The sequence below is a fragment of the Candoia aspera genome, chromosome 2 (genome assembly GCF_035149785.1).
Source record: "Candoia aspera isolate rCanAsp1 chromosome 2, rCanAsp1.hap2, whole genome shotgun sequence".
Classification (NCBI taxonomy): Eukaryota; Metazoa; Chordata; class Lepidosauria; order Squamata; family Boidae; genus Candoia; species Candoia aspera.
The window spans coordinates 125,856,325-125,880,025 of NC_086154.1; the positions used below are offsets into that span (position 1 = coordinate 125,856,325).

General features: G+C 46.0%; 1 protein-coding gene across 1 annotated transcript in view; it reads left to right on the forward strand.

Moving 5' to 3' along the window:
• The window catches only part of KCNH3 (potassium voltage-gated channel subfamily H member 3), a 56,900-nt gene extending 33,432 nt beyond the window's left edge, over nucleotides 1-23,468 (forward strand). The window contains exons 3-15 of the mRNA XM_063293547.1: nucleotides 2,679-2,843; nucleotides 6,560-6,690; nucleotides 9,392-9,644; nucleotides 10,544-10,701; nucleotides 11,762-11,969; nucleotides 14,541-14,807; nucleotides 16,184-16,383; nucleotides 18,033-18,282; nucleotides 18,999-19,213; nucleotides 20,126-20,406; nucleotides 20,600-20,703; nucleotides 20,814-20,881; nucleotides 22,627-23,468. Of these exons, the coding sequence (XP_063149617.1) occupies nucleotides 2,679-2,843; nucleotides 6,560-6,690; nucleotides 9,392-9,644; nucleotides 10,544-10,701; nucleotides 11,762-11,969; nucleotides 14,541-14,807; nucleotides 16,184-16,383; nucleotides 18,033-18,282; nucleotides 18,999-19,213; nucleotides 20,126-20,406; nucleotides 20,600-20,703; nucleotides 20,814-20,881; nucleotides 22,627-23,238 (2,912 nt within the window). The 3' untranslated portion in view covers nucleotides 23,239-23,468. The remainder of the gene's footprint in view (nucleotides 1-2,678; nucleotides 2,844-6,559; nucleotides 6,691-9,391; nucleotides 9,645-10,543; nucleotides 10,702-11,761; nucleotides 11,970-14,540; nucleotides 14,808-16,183; nucleotides 16,384-18,032; nucleotides 18,283-18,998; nucleotides 19,214-20,125; nucleotides 20,407-20,599; nucleotides 20,704-20,813; nucleotides 20,882-22,626) is intronic.
• Nucleotides 23,469-23,701: the final 233 nt, after the last annotated feature.

Consider the following 23,701-nt stretch of genomic DNA (forward strand, 5'->3'; position numbering starts at 1 on the left):
CCCTTTCTTCCATGCAGCTCTTAGCAGCTGTAGGGCTAAGGGTGAATTGTGTTTAGAGACAAAAGAAGAACAAAGATTTCATCTTTTCCACCAAACATGGATGTAACCGAACCAAGAATAAAGTCAGTAAGATATTCTTTTTACTTCTTAACCTACTCTGTCTAAGCACGTGATTCTTTATGCTTGGGAGGACTGAGTGTGTAAGATCAATAACCTGTGTTTCTCTAACACGCTCATTGAAGCTGAGATAATATTCTTTTTCTGAGTACAGCTTCTCAGCTGTGTTAAGCTCTGCTCCATTTCAGTAGTTCTAGCAGGCCACTAAATGGCTTCACATAGAACGTTGCCTGAGATCAACTTGGACTATTTGTCCATTTCTTCAGGCCTAGCATGAACAGGAACAGCTTTCCAGGACTTTTACCCTGGTTTTTGTTCCAACTGAAAGTGTGTGGGGTTCAGAAGCAGCCTCTGCACACCAAACCAGTTCCCTGGGGTCTATTGTCTGTCTCCCCTATATATCCTTGATCTGTGACTCCCTCCACTGCCAAGGAGGAAGCAACTGGAAAGAGGACTGCAGCTGTTATTTCGCATGCTTAGGAATGCCCATATTCATACCCGCACATAGATGCTGAGATTTGCTCACTCTACTCATCCCACTTCTGCATGAACACTGAAGATGTTTTAAGAGTAGATTGTAGTGTGGTATCGTGGAATAACAGTTCTATGCCCAATGGGTAAAGGAGGCCAACAGATAAAGAGAGAAGTTTATTCAGTAACAGTAAGAAGCAGATACCAGATATAGATACAGATACAGATACTAGACACACACACACACACACACACTTTTTATTAAAGAATTTTTTAAGAGAATAAAAACAATACAAATTTTGAAAAAAGAGTGAAGTAAGTAAAGAAAAGTAATAAGTAAGTGGGAAAAAAGGTGGAAAGAGAGAGAGAGAGAAGCGGCTTCTGATCTTCTTAACAGTTACAAGTACATTTATATTTTACCCTCTCTTTCTAAGGTTACAACGTAATTCACAATGGGTCCATTTCTCATTGGTTTAATGAATGCTTTTGCCCTTACAGGGTGAAACTTTACATTTTTTGCACATACAAAGGCATTTTGTTCCCTATATGATATTTTAACATGCTGACTGTTCACTTCCCCATCCTAGAATATCATTTTTTCCCCTGCCTTTATTACTTTATACTTTATTACTCAAGGCAGTGAACATACCTAATACTCCTTCCTCCTCATCTTTTCCACACAACAACCACCCTGTGAGGTTGGTTGGGTTGAGAGAGTGGGACTGGCCCAAGGTCACCTTTCATGCCTCAGGCGGGATTAGAACTCACCATCTCCTGCTTTCTAGCCTGGTGCCTTAACCTCTAGACCAAACTGGCATGCATACTGATTTATTACTGTAGTTTCCCTGTATGTGACCTGTCAATTTAGAGATCACGGAGAAGGGCCTTCATTTCTTCCTACAGCAGCAGGAGCAGAAGTGTTTTTACAAGTCGTGCATCAAACAAGGAGCGTGGTTCCTTGCTGTCAGGGCTCCAGGCATGGACGCAGGGCTTAAGAGGTGAGACAGCAAGAAGCCACCACAGTTGGGACTCTGGAACTGAGCAAGCAGTGAGGTGCAGCCAGTTTCTTTCTTTTTTAAAAACATTTTTGTTCAATTTTTTCAATACAATAGAAGTATAAAAAAGGAAAAGGAAAAAAGAAGTGAAAAAAGAAAGAAAACAGAACTATGACTTTTGCCATTTTTTCTATTGAGTAATTGCCATCTTATTCTTTCCTCTTCCTCTTTAACCCTTTTTAATCCCCAGATCCATAGCTCATCAATCCAGTCTTTTCTTCTTTCAACAAAAAGTCCATCTAAAGCTTCAAGTCTTTTTAAAAAGTCTTTACCATTTTTCTCCTCACCAAACTGGTCAGCTTTGCCGTGTCTGCCAGCTCCATCAATTTTATAATCCAATCTTCTACTGTGGGTATTGTTCTACTGTTATTCTTCCATCTTGCTGCCGTTACCATGTACAATATTAATTTCCCATATTTCTTTTCTAGTTCAATCTCCATAAAACCCAATAGAAATGAAACCAGAATTATTTCCAGGAGGTGCAGCCAGTTTTGATACCGATTGTTTCATTCAATTCCTGCCTCTCCTCCCACCAAAACAGGTCATAATACAACTAACAATAGAAGTAAAGATAAAAATGCAGTTAGGATTAAAGCTCACCACGAGTCAGCTAATAAGGCATCAATAATGTGCAACCCATCATATTAAAAACACGTGAGTAAAAGGAGGCAGACAGCACCAATCCAGTTAAATCCCAGCTCAGCACATGTCAGTCTGATGGTCAAAAGCCAGGCTGGACAGAGTGGTCCTTGCTTGCGAGAGGAAGCATAACAAACCAGGGGAGGAGAGTTGGCCTCCCCTGGTAGGGACTTTCAGAGCCTGAGGACAGCCCTCTCTTTGCTCATTAAAGCAATATCTTTTACACTGAGCCTTTTGTGGAAAGTTGCTGGCCTTCTTTTCTTTCCTGCCATTTCCTTGGTCTCCAGAAAGAGTCTGGAACAGCAGAAAAGGGTGGTGTTGGGGATGGCCGTGGAGAAGATCATTCCTTGGCACACACGTTGAGATCATCAACTCACATGCCTCCTTATCTTGTAGGTGTCCCTTTCTGGTGTCTCTTGGATGTGGTGCCTATCAAGAATGAAAAGGGGGAAGTGGCTCTTTTTCTAGTCTCCCACAAAGACATCACAGAGACCAAAAGCAGAGCATCTGCGGAAAACTGGAAGGAAGGAGGTGAGATAAAGCTAAGGATGGAGGTGGGGGGTGGGGTAAAGGAAAAAAAAAATGTAAACTATGGTAGCTTCTCCAATTAGTGCCCTCCAGATATCTTGAAATACAACTTCCACATGTTCCATTGCTGGCTATGGAATGATGGGACTTGTATTGCCACACACCTGGAAAGCTGGGCTACTGAATCACAGAGTCTTAAGACTCCTCAAGAGGTTGTGAGATCAATAAGGAAGTGTCCTCCTTCAGATGTCGGACTTACATGATGATGATGACGATGATGATGACGGCAGCAGTTTTTTCCCCCCTTCCTTCTGGCTACCAAAAATATCCTGTGATTTTTAGTCCATGGCTCTCAGAGTGAGAGTCAAGCATTCCACAGACAAATATTCAGTGATGTAAATCCTATAAGTATAGATGAAGTGGAGGTAACAACAGCATGCAGATAAAATTGCCCCAGATGCCAAGTAAATACTTGTAGGACCTCATGGTAACACAGCTGAAGACTCAGTCTCCTGGCAGGGATCCTATGCCTTTTCCAGTTTTATTACAGAACTCTAATAGATGAAGCTTCCTCATCTCAGTGCTGATGAAACTGTTGACATGTCCTGCGTTGTTACAGACACAGGAGATCTGCCAAAAACAGAAGTGGCAAAGCTGTTCTTTGGCATATCACTATACATTGCTCGCCAAACACCGTGTGAATTTACTAGTGGAACTTGAGCTTTCATTAATTAGCTGTTCATGCAGCTAATTCAAACCATTTTCACTTGTCTTCATTCCTTTGTACAGTGAAAATGTAACACTTTCTGTTCTCCCTTTTTTTCTCTGTCATTTCTTTTGTTACTCTGGTTGTATCCATTAATACTCACGTAGTATCAGACTCAGCAGTCTCTTCTGTAATGTTGGTATCTCCTGCCCATGATCATTCTGGTGCAGCAGTGGTGGTGCGGTAGTAGATTTAGAAGGGCTAGAGCAGCTCATCATAGACATGACCCCCACTTCTGGAAAATCCATAGACATACCGCCAAGGATGGGTATTCTGCATGTCTTATGGTTGAATGAGCTACTGCTCTGGTGAAAAAATCCACAGTAAAACATGGGTGTCCCAAGCAAACATAGCACCAGTGCAATTTTGCAGTAAGCTTTGTGGAATACTGTACAATCCCATTCACCTAAGAGAAAGCTTAGACAGAAAAATAGATCCATTTAGTGAATCTTATTTCTGGTTGCTAAGATTCAGTTTGTACATGGAATCCCTAGGTTTTAGTTAGGAAAGCAAGCAGTTGTTTTGAATGTGGCCATTCTATCAAACAATGATTAAGAAGGAGGTTACCATGCCCTAAGTTCTATTTTGATCTCTTTTGCAAACAATGACAGAGCTAGAAAAACCTTGTGAGTACATCAGCCAGAGCAAGGAGGATCCAACTCCTGGCTACAGCTGATGTTGATATTCTGCTCAGCACTCCCCTGTGATCCACTTTGGTTATATTACTTTTGCTCTTTACATATAAAGCCCAGCTCAGCATGCTGAACATGGTGCCCATACATGCATGTTCTGTATATTCTGGGCAAACACTGCAAGGCTAAAGAATTATGCAAAGATCTGAATCCTGTTCCTGACAATTAGGAATCCTGCTGTGACTTCACCAGTCTTTAGCTGCCCACTGTCATCTCAGGACCAAATAAGGCATACTATTCCTTGTCAGATTCCTTGGGGTTGCCCTTACTACTGCATGGCCACTGAGGCACCTCTTTGTCTTTGCCTCTATAATCTGCATATGTACTCTGCTCCTTCCACCCACTTCCCCATTTTTCCTCTTCCTTTATAGGATCTACTTTTGCTCTGCAAAAGTGTTTATAGGGGTGTTTTGGGAGCATGGCTCCTGCTTCCTATTCCAGCCCCTATTCCAGACCGTCACAGTTATGGAAAAGTGTTATTTCCACCTAACTCCTTTTCAATTAGAACAGGGTGAAAAGGAGTCCAGAGAATGCATAGGGCCATGTGGAGGAAACAAACCATGGTGGATAAAAGCTAGCAGGCAGGAAATAACACAAAAAAACCCACAAACCTGACTGCAAAGCCCTTTCTCATGCATGTACAAACTTTATGACTGCATAGTTTTGGTTGTGGTATGACTACATGCAAGAGGAATCATATAATTTATATCATGTTTATTTTGGCTATGGGGGGATGCTATAAGAAGTGTCAAAGTCTTGAATCGCAGATGCCTCGCCTGCGGTTCAGATAAGGTGCCTAGAAAACCGTGTAATGCTGTATCAGGCATTGATCACCAGGAGCAGTACACAGCCTCCCCCTCCTTGGCGTCCTCCAAAAGGGTTGGGCTGCAGCAGGACTGTAGGACGTGTTTATGACTGAGGGCCCCCATAGCCTTGGAGAGACTGGTTAAGGGGATAACTTGAAAAGGTGGGCCGGACCATGCCCAAGAAGTTGATGGAACTAAGGCAAGAACTACATTGGATGTAACTGAATGTACATGTCAAATCATTTCCATTAAATTGAATTAGTTTTAATTCCCCCTGTATTTTATCATTCCAGATGCATATACAAAAGCTTGTCTCATGAAATGGAACAGTTCAGTAGCAACTTTAGTGAGGGCTAAACTGTAGACCCTGTGCAACCCTGGCTCCTTAGGTTGTATACCTCTGGTTAATGACTTCCATCATTCTGACCAAGAGGTCGGGGAAGCCTGTTTTGTATTGTCTGGCAGTGTCCCTCTTGGGTTTGGGACAGAAACTTTCCCAGCTGCTTCTCTCCCAGAGGTACAGTTTTGAAGTTAAGGCTCTCTGTCCTCAGAACAAAAACTCTGACATTGAGTTGTGGCCTCTGTCTGGGTCTTCCAGTTAATCTCTTGGTTTGAGCTTCTAAATTGCACCTGTGGTGCACAACTTTGCAGTTATGTGGTGTGAAGGGGGTGTTTCCTTTCTTCTCCCAGATTTGGAGATGTATGTGCAAAGTACCATATCATTGTTCTCTTGAGCAGTGATGCCACATGGAGGATGGGTTTACAGCCAATTACTTCTGCTAGCTATGAAGGGCTGCTCTGCTAGATGAAATTCCTGACAGCCCTTTGCTGTGCAAGATGACCATTGTTGCCTGTACATGATCATCACAAATCAACAAGGAAGAGGGTGTTAATGTCAAAGCAGAAGTAGGGCCTAGAGAGGAGGGTGTGCAACAGGAGAACACAGATTTTTTGGCAGGGAAAGAATTCCAGATACACTCAAAATCCAGCAAAATTAAGCAAGGGCTTTTTCTCCAGTTATACGTATTTCTGCTGGTGTAAGAAAACAATGGCATCTAGTATAGTATTCAAAAGAAAAAGAAGCACTAATACTTACTCTCAGGCTCCAGTGGTATCCCAATTTCCCCAAGTGTGAAGCTCATTGAATTTAGACTTTTCTTCTGAAGTGGCACCTATAGGACTACACCTTAAGTTTCTCATTATGACCAGGTACATGTTGATAAAATGCAGTTTCCAATGTTTCTGGCTATAGGGGAAAGCAGTTAAGGCTTGGTCCCTAAAAGATAAGCACTGAATACATAAAAGGTCCCATAAAAATAGAAGTCTTCTCCGAGCAAGGATGAAAACATTGCCCCAAAACTCAGGTGCTGAGATATTTTCTCCTATCTGTATACACGTCTGAGAGTCGGTAACCTCTGAAAGAGCACCTACAAATCCTTCTTGCTCTAACCTACCAAATGCCATCAAGCGTTTGTCCTTTGCTAGGTGGACGGCGACGCTACAGCCGAGCTGGAGCTAAAGGCTTTAATGCCAATCGTCGGCGAAGCCGGGCGGTGCTTTATCACCTCTCAGGACATCTCCAGAAGCAGGGCAAAGGAAAGCGCAAACTCCACAAGGTACGTGGTGTGGACTAGGCCAAGAGGAGAAAAGAGCAAAGTGCACTTCCAGACGTTTAGCGAGCCAAAGTGCAGAGACCATACGGGAGCTCAGTTTGTTCAGTGCGGGGGGAGAGCTGAATGTTGATTTAGTTACCGCAGGGGACAAGGAATATAAAACTTTTTCACCCAGTACTCCAAACCTTTTGTACACAATTCAGAAAATTAAAATAAATAAAATCTTCCATCAAATCTCTGATTAAGACTAAGCGATAAAATCAAGATCATACATACTGAAAAGCAGAAACAAAAAGCCACTCAACCTTGGGAAAAAAAATCATTGGAAATATGTCTCACAAGTACCTTAAAATGAAAGTGCCATCACTTAGCACAATGACATGAATATGGGGCAACCTGAACAACCTGAGGAAAAGAGCATTGCAGACTTTCAAGGTCATTAGACTTGATGTTGTTCTGTCATCTAGATAAGGTGATGCTTGAAGCAGGGCCTCAAAATCTGTTGATTTCACATTAGAGGATCATCAGGATGAGCAAGGCCATTCAAAATCAAAACCAGTACCTTGAACTGAGCTCAGAAGCAAATAAGCAATCAATATGCAGGTATGAGAGGCATCTTCTAGGTGCATTGGTCAACATTTAACAACCTTCCATAACAATGGAAGTTTCCATCTGTCTTCATGGGCAGACCAACAGAGAATGTGTTTGTAACAGGCTCATCTGGAAGTCATGAATGATTGTGTCCAGGTCTTTTTTATAAACAGGTGCAAATGACTTAAAACCAGTAGTGGTGGGAAACTAAGCGAGACCATGATGACTATCTGGGAATCTATAAGCAGAACTTATAGATGCAAGATCTTTCCTGAGTCACTGAGTCACTGAGACTGTCAATGTGGAGCAGTTCCTGATTGCTTAATTTCTCAAGAGTACCCATCAGTCCTGTCAATACAAAATGGCCATGGCCCCCCGAGGGTTCAAGTGTTGGCCAAAAAGTTAGTAGAAAACCAGCAACTGTTGATAGTGCTCACTATTTTACTTCCCCAACAATTTGCTCTTGCTATTTATTTACTTTTAGTTTAATTTTAGAGCCACTAAAGTATGTATTTTAAAAAGCAGGAATTCCAACTTCTGGAATCCTGGGTGCTCTCTGAGCTTGGTCATTTGCTTGCAGGCGTTTCATTACCCGGCTAGGTAACATCATCAGTGCTGGTGAGTGTGGGGTTTGCTCCCTGTTTATATACAGTAGCTTGTCCTGCCAGGGTTGGTGGGGGTGTGGTTTTCTCCTTGGTAGTTCCTTGATTGGGGTATTGTTTTCTGCTTGATTGTTTGTTCCCAACTTTTATCATGGTGTCCGTTTCTCTCTCTCTCTCTCTCTCTCTTGTCTCTGTTGCTGACCAAGATAATTTGTGTGAAAGCTTACAAGCAAACCAAGTGAGCATCTTTAATAAGTTCACTCCAAGTCTCCAAAAAGGAAAATGGTCTTACTCTAGATGTCTTCCATCTCTCTGTAGAGATCTCCTACACACTTGTCTATCTCCTTTTTTAAAGAACCACAAGCCCTCATGTTACACAATCCTATGATTGGGTAGACGTTAATTTCTGTTAATGAAGGCCAGCCTAAAATGATTTTGCCCCTTCTATTCCATATACAGAAGCCAACCAATTGGCAATTGACTCTCACGTCAGTGTTGGCAATGCATTAGTGTCCTCTATTACGTCTTAGAATCGATTTCAGGATGAAGGATGGGTCGTGAAGCATACACAGCTCTGTCTTCCAAGAAAAGTCAGTGGGCACAGATTTTATAAATAACCCTCAAAATCTACTGCCCAAGGCAGTTCTTCACCCTGCCTAATGAAACAGTTGGCTCGTTTTTAAAATCATATCAACATTTCTCTATTAAACACTAAATATGGAACAGGCTCATTCAATGAAGAAGTTAAAACAGACATTTATTGAAACAAAACATGGCAGCATTGAAAAGCACTGAAAATATCAAAAATCTTAGGCAGCCCTAATTGAATGTAGCTATCCTTGGTTTAGTTGTGGCAGTGTGTAGTTATCTGAGCATGCAACCAAATGCAGTGCACCCTTCCCTCCTGAGATTGCAGATGGGTGATAGTCACATTTAATTAGTTACCCCGCTTAAGCCAGTGGTTTTTGATCCAGTAAGGAAGATCTGTGCCCAAAGACTGATGTGTATGTATCTGAGTTTTACTGGATCAGGGCAAAATAAAAATCCTGGAAAGTTTTAAAATTGCCCAGCCCGCCCTGGCCCCCTCCAGATACGCTGACTGCAACTCCTAGAATTCCTGGGTTAGCATGGCTATGGCACAGCACTGGGTGGGAGACCTGAGATTGTCATTTTTGGCACCCCTGGAGGGGGCCGGGGGGCAAGACATTTGTAAGGGGGCGGGGTTCAAATAGACCTTCTTTACTACCCACAGACAGGACAAAAAGCAGGCAGATCCAATGGTGGAACCCCAGAGACCAACTGGATGCAAAAGCACCCACTCGCTCTTATCTTCCTCCTTCCCTGTTGATGGATTCCAGGGGTTCTCCCCACCCCAACCAATACATGCTGGGTTGAAGGGCTTTGCTCCATCCTGGGCCACCTGCTTTGCATGGTGACCACTGCCATTGACACCAGTGGTCTTCTAGCCTTGCAGTTCCAAGCATTTACCTTCCTTATTGGTTTTTCTCCAGGGCGTCTTTGGTGAGAAGCCTGCCTTGCCTGAATACAAAGTGGCTGCTGCTCGCAAGTCCCCATTCATCCTGCTGCATTACGGTACCTTCAAGGCTGGCTGGGATGGACTGATTCTTCTGGCCACCCTGTACGTGGCTGTCACAGTGCCCTACAGTGTCTGCTTCAATGGCACCAAGGATGACGGGCTTCCAGAGGCTTCTCGTGCACCCCCCAGTGTCTGTGATCTCTCTGTTGAAATCCTTTTTATCTTAGGTATGGGGACAGGTATCAGCACCTGGGAGGGGCTTAATGGCAAAATTAAGATACAAACAGTCCCATGTTTAATTCCTGGTGGTCCCAGGTAGAAGAGGATCAGGGAGCAGCTCTGAAGCACTGGAGAGCTATTGCCAGTCAGCAGTACTGAGCTCTGTGGGCAATCATTCAGGCCTTCTATAAAGCCCTATGTGCCTAATTGTTTTTGGAGTGCAGGAACTGTTAGAGAAGAAGACTACATGCTGCCCTCTCATTTCTCCATTTGGGAATTTGGTAACTGGGATCAGAGACCGTTTTGGTTCTGGTTCTGAAGAGGGCCTGTGGAGATCTGTGATGGCATCTGCCTGAAAGTTTGCTTGCTTCCAAAGTCAGATTACTAAGGAACTGGCAACAACAGCCCCAGAACAAAATTGGGGCATGGACCAGGGCCCTGCTTGACTAGCTCAGAACATTCCATGCTCACAGCTGGCTTCAAGGGACCCCTTTCTGCCCCACTCCCCGGCCTTCTGGTTCACTTCTAGCAAGCTATGCCCTCCAAGCAGGTGATCTCCTTTCACTGGTGAAGGAGTCGTTGCGGGTGAATTCATACATACGTGGGTATCACTCAGTGGCTTCCACTCAACTGACAATTTGCATAGTAAGAAAATTGAATAATGGCAGGCACAGCTTGAAAGCATCAGCTGGTGAGAGTATTAAGTAAAGTGGCCTTTCCTACAAGATGCCTTTGAATTGTGTCATTCTACAACTTCCACAGTTCCCAGGTGGCATGACAGGGAATTCTAGGATTTATAATCTCAGGATATCTGGAAGACACCAGGTGAGGGAAGGTTTGCATAATGGTTGCAGACTGCCATTCTTTTGTTGTTGTTGTTGTTGTTGTTGTTTGCATTGTTTTCTAGACATTGTGCTGAACTTTCGTACCACATTTGTCAGCAAATCAGGGCAGGTGGTCTTTGATCCTCATGCTATATTCCTACACTACTTGACCCGCTGGTTTGTGTTGGACCTCTTAGCAGCATTACCCTTCGACCTCCTCTATGCCTTCAAGGTCAATGTGGTGAGTTGGGTTCAGATGCTCCATGATGGGATGCACAGGAGGTAGAGACGTTTGGCTGTTCAAGGCTGTTTCATGCAACTTTGTAGACAACGTCAGAGTTGCAGCTTAGTTGATTTCGGCTTTCTCCCCCATTGTTTACCAGACTTGGTCTTGCCCTCAGTATTTCATTTCTGTGTAAAATGTCACTGGCAGGTGATTCAGCCTCAGAGTCATGGCTCCTCATCAGGCATCTCAAATACTTCAGTGCGGGTTTTCCCCATTGGCAGGGAACACTCTGTAGATACTGAACCTTGCACTGAACTGGGCCTTCTGAAAAACTCTGCCCCAGCAGAAGGCCAGGAGAGAGCAGGCCACTGACAAGGAGGTTGGGAGTGTGGACAGACTGCTGCAGGGCAGGCCTTGGAAAGGCTTGTGGCCTACCCAGATCTGCATTAGTGCCAATGACTCTTTGTTCTTAACTACAACTAAGTCTGAATATTTCCAGCCAGTAGGTCAGTGTTTCTCAATCTTGGCAAGTTTAAGCTGTGTGGACTTCAACTCCACACGTGCTGGCTGTGCAATTCTGAGAGCTGAAGTCTACACAGCTTAAACTTGCCATGGTTGAGAAACTCTGCTGTAGCTGATTGTGCAGGGCTCAGATCGGTTCCAGGCCCCATCCCTTTAGAGAGCTTCATCCAGCTAATTGCAAACCAGAAATGTTGGGAAGGCCAAGGAGCGTTCTTAGGGCTGAAGTTCATTACAAGCCAGCGTGAAACTTCAAAAGCTGAAGTATCAGTTGGTTGTGTTTTAAACTTATTACCCTAATGAATATCAATAATTTAATTAGTAGATTAAAAGAAGGAAGACTTTTCTGTTTTTCCTTCTTTTCCTGGTGTGGTGGTTCAGGAGTGTTTAAAACATTTAATCCCAGAGCTCTGCATTCCTCCAAAGCAAGCCCCAGTACCCCTTGGCCAGGGCCCTGGTGAGCTTGCCCCACTTCTTCCCTTCTGCCAGCACAGCATTCCCCCTCTACCCTGGAGGGGGCTGTGTGGGCAGATCCACTCTTTTCTTTCCCACCCAGTACTTTGGGGCACACCTGCTCAAGACAGTGAGGCTCCTGCGGCTGCTGCGGCTGCTGCCCAACCTGGACCGGTACTCCCAGTACAGCGCCGTGGTGCTCACCCTGCTCATGACCGTCTTTGCCCTCCTGGCTCACTGGGTTGCCTGCGTCTGGTACTTCATCGGGCAGCGGGAGGTCGAGAGCAGCCCCTCCCAGCTGCCCGGGATAGGTGCGTGCCGGGTGCCACCTTCCTTGGGGCGGTGGGGCTTGGGTGCAGCTCCAGGGGGTGATTTTCTTCTCCCAGAGTAGAGTCGGGGCTCCCCAGACCACTGGATGCTGCAGCTTGGGGGGAGCGCACTGTAGGGCCAAATGGAAGCAGAGAAGCCTTTGAATGGCTGCGGCCACCTCCATTCAAACGCAGGGACAATCTGCACATGCTCTCTTTTGCTCGGGGTGGAGGGGCCATGAGCTCTTTCATAATTGCTGCTGCCTAGCAGTCTCTAGGGGCTGCATGGCGACAAATTAGCAAGTAACTGCTGCATTGGCTTTGAGATAGGGCTGCCAAATCCCTGGAGGAGTGGGTAGAGACTCAGCACTCAAGGGTAGTTAGTATCTGTTGCAACTTGGTGAAGGTTTTTTTTTTTTTTAAATCAAGAGAGTCTGGGAGATCTCCAGCCTCTCTGAATTTATCTTTGGTTTAGTGATGGATCTCTTTCCTCAATGCTTTCGAATAGTATTCATGGCGCAGCCATCCTCAGATACGCTGGATTTCAACTTGTATTAATTCCTAATCTGCGCTGGTATCTTTGGGCCTGCAAGGTGAAATGATGGGAATTGACATCCAGCGCATCCAGATGGCACTTCATTGGGGAATACTGTTTTAATCTTTCATAAGTGCTGCCTCTAGCTCACCATCTCCAATAGAAAAGAGAGAGATAAAGCTACTGATGCTGGGAGAATTCCCTGGAAAGAGAATGGGATAAATTTCATGTTGGGCTTGGGGCCTGTATAAAAGAGCTTGCCTTTCTCTTCTGGCTTCTCAAATTCCTATCTGACTCCTTTCTCTGGGGTCTGTGAGAATTGGAATGGTAAAGGAATCCTGAAACCCTAGATGAGTGTTTCTCAACCTTGGCAACTTTAAGATGTGTGGACTTCAACTCCCAGAATTCCCCAACCAGCCTTGCAGGCTGGTTGGGGAATTCTGGGAGTTGAAGTCCACACATCTTAAAGTTGCCAAGGTTGAGGAACACTGCCCTAGATCAACTCCTGAGACCTCACAGTCCAACTTCCATTTTGTCTCTAAAAGCAGTTAGGATTGAAGAATCTCCTATTCTCTAACTCAGCTTTAACCAACACAGGATTTACTGATTTTACTGATTTGGGGCAATTCTTCCATTCTGCAGTTTGATGAAAACACACAATGATTAGCCCTCTTCAGCAGAGCCACTCAGACATACCATACATGGATCAGTGTCTAAATGGAAGACTGTGCTGACTACGTTCATTCCCAGTGTTGCACACAGACACTTGGCTTGGTCTCTGGCACCCCTCACTACAGCACAAATGTCGCAATAGGGAAGGCTTGGCAAATGCATGGGAAGGTTTCAGTGCAGTCTGGAACCTTGACCACCTTTATGCAAGGGTCTTCCCCATGCAAGCATTCATTTAGATTGCAGTGGGTATGACAGGCTTGAATGAGTGATGTCGGGGGACAAATAGTGCTGCCTTGCTTAAGCATGGATTCAGGGTATGAGAGGTTTGTGTCAAGAAAGCATATGACATGCGTGGTCTATGCCAGGATATTTCAAGCTGTGTCCCGCGGAACCCTAGGGTTCCATGAGAACCTGACGGGGTTCTGTGGGAGGCAAAGGGTAGGGAAAAAAAGTTCACTCAAACTCGGCTAGTTTTCTATCAACAAAAGCTTCACTACTTGATCAGGGCTCCAGGAATTAATTAATCAATTATTTTTTGTGAATTAAGAGGTTCCATGGCTTGAAAAAAATTGAAAACCACTGATCTATAGATAGGTGGGTGACCATGAACCTAGAGAATTTGTGCCCTCAGTATGTGAGGAAAGGCACTACATTTATAGGAGGATATGACCCATCCACAGAGAATATCTTTAAAGCTGGGCAGGAAAACTGTGACCATCTAAAAGGTGTTGGGCTCTGATTCCCAGCAGTCCCACACAATATGACCAGTGGGAAAGATGCTAGGAATTAGGGTTCAGCAATGTCTGGAGGGCTATAGGTTGTGTACCCCATTTTATTAGTGGTTTTAAAAGAGACTCAGATGGAAGCTCATAGAACAAGACAGATCAGATACTTTAGACAAGCAACAGGGGGAGGCAATTGCCTGAGTTGTCCAAAGCCATCTGCCAGACCTACGTTGGACTTCTATCTCCTGACGTACAAGGTTTTACTGCTTAGGCCAGTGCTTCCCAAACCTGGGTATATTGCCCAAAATTGCGTAAAAGTGGTTTTTCTTTCGGTAACGACATACAAACCCATTACCCAATCACAACAAGGACATTTAAATTGACTTAAAGTGTTTTACCTACATTGGATAAAAAAGACTTTCTGGTAAGTGGTTTTGGGGGTAATGAGGGAAAAGGTTTGGGAAGCCCTGGCTTAGGCTTAGGCTCTTCTGCAGGACGCTGGACCAGACCAGGCCTGCTGTCTCTGCAGCTGGCATGTTCCTGGGAAAGCTCAGTCTAAAGGGTGAGGGAGTAGCATTCAGGGGAAGGATCTTAGCAGGGGGCATTCTTCTAGCTTAGCTTCCTTCCTCCCCATCCTCTCAGGTTGGCTGCAGGAGCTGGCTCGACGCCTGGAGACTCCCTATTACCTGTCTCAGAGGAACAGCAGTGGTGAAGAAGGACCTGCCAACCAGACCACTTCCTCCCTGAATGGAACAACTTGGGAACTCTTAGGGGGACCCTCCCTGCGCAGTGCCTACATCACCTCCCTATACTTTGCCCTCAGCAGCCTGACCAGCGTGGGTTTTGGCAACGTATCGGCAAACACTGACTCGGAGAAGATTTTCTCCATCTGTACCATGCTGGTGGGGGGTAAGTTGGGCTTTACCCCTGGGTGGGATACCAAGGAGGAGAATCAGCTAGACATCCCCAGCATCATCTCCTCCTCCTCCTCGCTTCTAACTCAGGTTCCCGGGCAATCTAGTTCTCATGACAACGGGCCAAGCACCTTCTATTATTGTGAGTTTTATTTTGGTACATCACCAAGAACCAGCAAGGTGGTTCTTATGTCCTTAAGCCTCTTTCCAATGGTAAGAAAAGAAAACCAGATGGCCAGTCTCTGTTCTTCTCAGATTGTGGAGCAAATTAGTGGTGGGAAATGAAAGATGCCTGTTTAAATTTAGACCTAACTTCAACCGTTAGACAAGGGAAGTCAAGAAGAAGTAAGAGGAGAGGGGGATGGCTGCACAAAGTACTTATCATTCATATGCTCTGTGACTAACCTTCAGCAAGGTTACTGAAAGAGAGTGGAGGGTTTCCTTAAACAAGACGACTTGTCAGCATAGTTGAGGCCTGCCTTCCTGCCCCTTTGTTGCAGTGGAAGTACGCCCAGAGTTCTGCTCCCTGATTCAGCGCCAGTGCTGCTGCCTTAACCTGGTCCTCTCTGGGTGCGTAAGGACTGCAGCTCCCCAAATTCTTGGCTGCCATGTTTGTAGACCCAACAGGGCTAGAGGTTGCTAGATTGGGAAGGATTAGTCTGTGGCTCAATTGCAGAGTTATGGAATTGTGGCTACAACTACAGTTATGGGGCAAGAGGGAGTTAGAGATCGGTCTTTTCAGGGTATCATTCTTTGGAGCAAGAGGCAGTGGCTGGGGGGAGGAGTCTCATTTATATATTCCAAAATGTAATAAATAATAAACTGACCTCTCGAATGAGCAACTTCGTCTTAGGCCAGTACATGCAGAAACTTGTCCATAGAATGAGATAATGTAAGTTCTGAATTAGACCACTATGTCCTATAGATAGAGAGGAATCTATTGGTAGTGCTCTCTTCTAAAAAAAACACCTTGCCAAATAGAAAACTAGTATCACAGGGAGCAGGCTGGGTCAGAGGACTTCTCCTGTGGCTCCTTTTTTTCCTTTTTTAACATGCGTAAAACATTTCATGCAAACTGAATATCCAAAAACTTGATCTGCCTCTTGTGTCTGAAATACTACGGTCCATTCCATTCTAGCCAGTTATGGCCCCCTCACTCTCCTACCTGTACAAAGTTTACGTCCAAGATTTTTAGTCCCAGCGCCTTCGTTCTTTTCAATTTGCTGATGAAGTTTGTCCTATTCCTCCAATCAGAGGCATTGTTGCCATCACTGACGCCACAAACTCAGGCCACGCTACTGCTGTTCGCCTTCTCCTTGGCCATCTCAGCCAGACTAGCCTTGGTCTCTTCTCTTTCTCCCCCAACCCCAGCGCTGATGCATGCTGTCGTCTTTGGCAACGTAACGGCCATCATCCAGCGCATGTATGCCCGGCGCTTCCTCTATCACAGCCGCACGCGTGACCTGCGCGACTATATCCGTATTCATCGGATCCCTCCACCACTAAAGCAGCGCATGCTGGAATACTTCCAAGCCACCTGGAGTGCCAGCAATGGCATTGATACACGGGAGGTGAGATCCAGCCCTGGCAAGGGCAAGACCTGGGCAGGAAGAGTGGACAAGTAGGGTTCTACCAGGGCCACCTGACTCTTCATCTCTGGGAGTGCAGCTGGGAAGGAAATAGATTGCCCTCTAGATGCAGTGGGTTACAGCTTCCGTCAGCCCTAGCCAGCACAGCTGATGGGTGTGACGGTATGCGTTACAGGAGTTTGGGGCATGCCAGAGTGAAGAAAACTTGAGTAGCTAGTGGAGCATGATCTGTGCACAATTCCTTCCAAATTGGGAGTGTAGGGTTTCAGCCATTTTGTCAAAGCCATTTATTACGCGCTATGCAAATCATGGGAGATTTCTAGGCCCCATTTCTTTCTCTGCCTCCTTAGGCAGCCTCCTGGGATTATTATGAAGGTCAAGAGGGTTTGGCTGGGAAAATATGCAGCACCCTGAAGTCCTTGGAAGAGGATTGGAATCATCATGATGATGATGATTATGTCCAGAAGAGCAGAGACAAAGATCAGGAGGCTGGCAAATTAGTAGAAGGGATAAGCTGCATTGTCCTAGCTGTGAAAGTGAAGATAAAGGTAGCCCAGCCAGCAGGGGGAAATGAAGCAAAACAGAAAAGCAGAGTATAAACATACAGAATGCTTTGTTAACAGAGGTGGATGCCCCTCTTCCATCTCACAGAAATTGGCCTTGTTCTGTACACAGTTGCCTTAACTGTAACCTTCTGGCCACTATTCCTTACTCTGTTGTTATATTTTCATGAACAGAATCAGCCCATCACTGCTGAGGCTTGGTGGCAGGGTGGCTCATGGAGAGCAAAATCTGGCTTAACTTGAGTTATAAGGCGGTCTTTCTAGCCATCTTGGGGGTATGGACAGAACTATGTGATCACTAAACAGATAATGGTGGAAAAATAAAAATGTTACATAGGAACAGCTGGGCAAATGATTGAAATGAAGTAATACTTCCCCCTGAAAGCTTGGCCAAATGATTTGATGCTGTTTCTGCTGGGCAGGAAGAGGAATCGGGGATGGTAGGGTGACCTGACCAATGGAAGTTTTTTCAGCTTCCCCTCTAGGCGATGAGGACCTGTTCTTGCAGTAATAAGAATTAGAAGCAAAATTCTATTGGTTACAGAATTGATATTGTTGAAGTGCTGGATTCAGCGCTCAAAGCAAATTCTACACTTGTCCTAGATGCCAAGTGAAACATTCAAATCCTTTTATCTGTGCAAGGTGGAATGAAACAGCAAATTCATTTTACACCAGTATCCCGCTTTTCCTCCAAGAAGCTCAGAAATGTTTCCAGAAATTTATTGTTATTGTAACTTTATCTTTTGGAGATAATAACAGATCCTGATATGACTGGAGAGTTTGATACAGGTTACCCCAGTTCTCCCCATTCACTCAGAAGATCTGCTAGCCTTTTACTATCAGTCAGTGAAGCTTTTTTTGAAAGTTGAGTTCTAGAGGATATCAAGTTTTGGAGTCAGGGCAGTTGTGAAAATTGGGGGCGTTAGAAATTATGGAAGATGGCCATCCTGTTTGAGACGCTCCTTTGCTATTTATCATGAGGGCAGTTCCTGCAACCCATTTCTGGTTGACTCTGCTCTGGCACTGAGAAGCTTGTAACCCTGATGCTGCGTCTGCCTTCTCACCCAGCTGCTGCACAGCCTCCCGGATGAGCTGCGTGCCGATATCGCTCTGCACCTTCACAAAGAACTGCTCCAGCTGCCCCTCTTTGAGGGGGCAAGCCGGGGCTGCCGGCGCTCCCTTTCACTTAGCGTCCGGACCTCTTTCTGCACGCCAGGGGAGTACCTGATCCGGCAGGGGGATGCACTCCAGGCCCTCTATCTCATCTGCTCCGGCTCCATGGAAGTGCTGAAAGATGGCACCGTGCTGGCCATCCTAGGTAGTGCCTGCTTTGCCCCTGCTCTTTCCCCTTCTGATGCAGTAAATCTGGGAGATTGGGAAGTCTGAAAAAGACCAGTCTGGCTGGGTTTGAAAACACCTGTACCCTAAACCTTGGTTAACACATCATCACTGGGTTCCCACATCATGTGACACCCAGACCTGTAAACTATGTTCTAGCTTAGTCTTAGAGCCTGCTTCTCGTAGCAAGACAGTGGCAATTCCCACAACACAGTGAGCTATTGGCTTCCCAAGCCCATTTTAACCTGGACGTAGTATGGTACGTGAATCCAAGGGTAATGGGAGAAGTTCTAAAAGCTCCCTTGTGCTAAAGTTCTGCATGGAGACAAAGTCTGCCATGTGCAGAGCAAGGTGGGAAAAAATGCTGGAACTTTCACCTTGGCATGCTAAGTTTTTTCCCATGGAATAAAACTTGAAATGTCTAGACCTGTTACAGCTTTCTTAAATGAGCTGTTCCCAAGAGCGCTGTCCCGCTGTCTTCCTTTTCTATCCCGTCCTGCTCTTCCTGATGCTGCTTTCATTTGGGGCTTTCATGGAGCCTCTTTTCAGAACAAGGCTGGGAAATTGGGTCATACCGCTCCTGCCAAACCATGTCTGCGTGGCCGTTTTGGTTCAGGAGGGCGATCCCTCCCCGACTGGGGCTTCCATTTTGTTCCCCTTGATGAGGGATGCACCTGTTACCTTTGGCTCTTTCAGGGAAGGGGGACTTGATTGGCTGCCACATCTCATCCAAGGAACAGGGTGTCCAGGCCAATGCCGACGTGCGGGGCCTCACCTACTGTGATCTGCAGTGCCTGAGCTTGCCTGGCCTCCTGGCCAGTCTGGAGCTCTACCCAGAATTTGCCAGCAAATTCCGCCATGAACTCCCCTGTGAACTCAGCTACAACCTGGGTGGAGGCAGCATCTTCCAGGTGAGTGAAGCAGGGTGGGAGGGAGAAATCCTTAGAACTCTTAGGTAGCCACTGTCGTTGCAACACTCTGGGTGCAGCAGTGATTCATTTAGTTACTGTGCCAGGCCTCTGGTGGTTTAAGAACAGTAAATCAAATTACAAAATGCAGTCTGGGAGAACAAGAGTCAAACCAAAGCAGGTTGGTTTACTTGAAATTAGTAAAATATGATAATATAAACCTGCCCAGAGCCAACATACAACCCACAAAGAAGGCTAAAGAAGCAAAGGAGAATAAATCTGTAGCTTGCTTTTCTTGGGCTTCCAGCCTGCTGTTAAAAAGAAAGGGGTAGCCATACAGCTTCAGGTGAGGCTGAGCAGGTCTTCAGCATCTGCTCCAGAATCCCTCAAGGTCAACAAGAAACTTTGGGGGAAGTTCTGCTGACCAATCTAAATTTTAACCCACATGGCTGGGGTTGGGGAAACTGGTGACTAACCGCCTGCCATGCCTTTCCAGCTATTCCAATGCACCAGTTTGAATTACATCCCACTTTTTGTTCAGGAACTTGTGACAGTCCACGAACAGCTTGCACAGGACGCCCCACTGAGACTGTTAATTCCTAACATCTATAGGAATGATTCCAGATTCAAACCAGCCCTTAGTCCAACAAAAAAAATCAGGTGGATTCTGAACCCTTAATTGTTTCTAAAAAGCCCGAGATGAAAAAATAAGAAAGCTAATCACAATAAAGAATTACCTTCTTCAACAGACATAATCTTTGCAAGGGATCTGGCAAAGAGAATCTTTTACTGACATGGAGAATCCAATTGGAGGAATATATTTTACACATCTGGATAGTCCTTTCTCCATTCTAGAGAGGAAGGCAGCTGGAATGGAAAAGGCAAAGGTTCCTTCAGTGTTTCCTTCCACCACAGGCAGAGTCACCATCACCAAGCAACAGGGAACCTGCCACATTGCTTTCGGTGGTGAAGGACTCAGAGACTTCATTCCCTCCACGCCGGAGAATGCCCTGCTTGCCTACAGAAGTAGTGGATGAGCCCCCCAGCCCCTTGCTCTCCTCTTCTTCTGGGGGCCACAGTCATCCATCCACACGGTCAGGAATTCCACGCCACCTGGCCTCGGAAACATCCTCACGTCCCACGGCATTGCAGCTGCACAACGTGCCCTGCAGCGGTCCCCCAGATCTCAGCCCCAGGTAAGGTCCCAGGATGGAAAGAGGGTGAAAACCAGCTTTGGGAATGGGGACACTACTGTAAGGCCCCATCAAAATGTCTTTTCCCATGTTGGCAGTCAGAGGTTGCAGCTGAAGCACATGTATGCGAGTTTCTCCATGTGCGCCTGTTTTCCCAAACTTTTACTGATTTTTCACCCCCCTTCTTCTCTAAAAGAGTTGTAGACGGAATTGAGGATGGGTCCAGTTCAGACAAACCGATTTTCAATTTCCGCCTTGGTCCTTCAGGACCCGACTACAGCAGCCCTTCACCTGGGACAGGTAATATTCTGCACCGTGTTTCCTCAAAGTGGGGAAGGGGTTGATAAGAAACAGATCACTTGAAGGCTGAATTTGAGGCCTTCCTCAACTGCCCATTTCTCCTCTTCCAGATAGTGGCCTGCTCACTATCCCTCCTGAGTTATCTAGTGCGGAAACCATTGAGAAACTGCGCCAAGCGGTAAGGCTTTTTTTGCTCAAAGGATCAGTTTTCAGGGCAAAGTGGTAGAGTAATGCACTCACAATCACAATCAGTGCGTTACTCTACCACTTTAGCTTCCAGCAAGTCAAGGATGTATGGCTGCCTGCCATGAGCAGCTGGCTTAAAAAAAAAAAAGCCTTGTACACAGACAACCATTTAGAGAGATGTTTAGCTGGAAAGCTTCCTTGCTTTTTGTTCAACAGGGAGGCAGACCGCATATGTGCAAGCTGCCCTTGGAAGTCCAAAACACAGCCTTGAAAACGTTCCCTACCACAGGGTTCCTCAACCTTGGCAACTCTAAGCTGTGCGGACTTCGACTCCCAGAATTCCCCAGCCAGCAAAGCTGGGAGTTGAAGTCCGCACAGCTTAGAGTTGCCAAGGTTGAGGAACCCTGCTCTATCACATAAATCTTCTGAAAGCACAAGCTCATTTATCCCTTGAGTGCCACAGGAGGTGCTTAGGCTCTTCAAACGCAGCTGACTGAGCAGTCTTCTTTTACCTACATAATTTATCTCTTGTCCAATTTTACACTCATTTACATAAAAGCATGCATACATGCATGCATGCGTGCATATCTATCTATAATTAGCATATTTCAAGAGCAAAGATGTGATAGGCATCTTAAGCCCTCCCCCACCCGCAAGATGGACAAAATAGCTTCTTTGCTGCTTTCCTAAATTCTAAGAGTGAGGGCAGTCTGGCCCTTGGAGCTAGGCTATCCCCAAATGATGAGGCCATCATAGAAAAAGCTTGCTTCCAAGCCCCCCTGCTCCATTATCCTCAGGCATCACTTCCTGGGCTGACTGTAGGGTGGGCACATTGCACTTGGACAAGGCAGTCCTGTAGACAAACATGGACTCAAGCCATACAGAGCTTAATTGGTCAAAAACAGCACTTTATGATTTGTACTTGGAAATATAGCGGCAAGCTGGTGGCGAGGGATTGACCCAGAGGTTTCATGTAGATGTTAAATTATTTGGGAAAGGCCGAGCCCTACAGCATCACACAGAATGCCCATGAGCTCAATTGCTACCCCATTCCCCCACCCCCTAGTTATCAGACTGGAACTGCAGGATCAAGGCCAAGCAGTGCTTCCCAACCCTTGCAGGCAGTCCAGAAAGATACCACAGTTGGTGGTGTTGAACACCAGCCCGGTCCCAATGAAAGCATCTTCAAAACCAACCGGCGGAGTTTCAGTCCCCTTTGAAGCCTGAGGGATGTAGATCAGCTGCTTCACCCATCCAGCATTCTTTGCAGCAGCAGCCCTACTACCTTCTCCAATACCTTCCCCAAGAAGGCAACCTAGATAGGACTCTCTTCTGAGCCAACAGGGCTTTTATTTACTCTTCTGCCATGCAACAAGCAAAAGTGTTTGAAGAGTGTATTTCCTGCTATTGATATCCTTTTGGATGAAAAGAGAATTTTCCCCTGCCTAAAGTCCAAGGGGGCATTAGGAAAACAGATCAAATTGTTGAATGGCCGAAGATAAGAGTGAGAAAAAGTATACTTCTTTTCTCCCCAACTCTCAAATTGGTCCTGTGCATTTCCAGATACTCAGTGATCTACTGCCAGAACCATTAAGGGAAGCCCGTTACATCAGCACTAGGGAAGATTCTCTATACATTACAGTAGTTACAAAGCAACTTTGTAAGCAAGGAGGGCTCCAGTCTAAGAAGAAATGCAAGCAAATGACCTTGCCTAATTTCCCTTGCATCATTTCCCAGGTGGCTGAGCTCTCCGGGCAAGTTCAGCAAATGCGTGAAGGCCTGCACTCTCTGCGCCAGGCTGTCCAGCTCTTCCTTCTCTCCCAGGCACCGGCCCAGCAGCGAGTTGACCCTTCTGCCTGTGGGCCTTTCCCCCATGTAGACGCTCCTACTACGCCTCTGCTGAGCCCCCTCCAGGTCGACACAGGACTTTCACCGGCTTTCTGTTCCCACAGTGCACCACCAGCACCATGCCCTAATGGGGCCTGTGGCAGAGTTCAGTGGATGTGGGCCCCTCCGGCTGGGCAGAGCTCACCCTGGCCTGGGACGTTTTGGACCCTGGGACGCCGAGCGAGGGATTCTGAGGCAGGAGTGCTTTCACCCCCTGGTCATGGCCCCAAAGACCAGGGGAGCAACACACCGATGCCAAACCTGAGCCAAAGAGAGAGCTCTCTGCCCCAAGCTTGCTCTGCCACAGATCCAGCATGCCATACAAGCTCCCCAGAAACCAAACCTTCCAGGACTCAAGCCTGTGATTCCTCCAGCCTTGAGATGGTGCTGATTCGTGCTGGGGATGATGGTTCTACATGCAGTGGCCCCTGCTGGCTAGAGGAAGAAGGGACAGGGATATGAGTGTGCTGAGCACAACTGATTACACAAAGATCAGGTGCTGGGAGTTTTCTGGCCTGGGAATATCAAGGACTAGTCCTTGTCTTACAGGACTGGATGTTCTCCCATGCTAGGGAACAGAACACAACAGAGAAAGGCTAGAAACAGCCCTTCCAGAGCGGGGAGAGAGCTGCAGCTGTTCTCACAATGGAGACAGAAGAAGACAGCAAACACCATGAAACACCATGGGGGAGTAAGGCACCGTTTGGGCAAAAACAGGAAACTGGAAGCTGCCGTAAGAGGTGTATTGTCAAAAGCCGGACCCAGCCCATCTGAGTGCTTATGTGGGTTAGGGAATACATCAGTGCGCCACAGCTTGAAATATGCAAATGTACCGATATTTGCACATGATTCCACTTTAGCTACTCTTCCTTCAGGCAGCTGGATTGTTAGGCATTGCTGCGGGGATAGCCAGTGAACTTGGAGT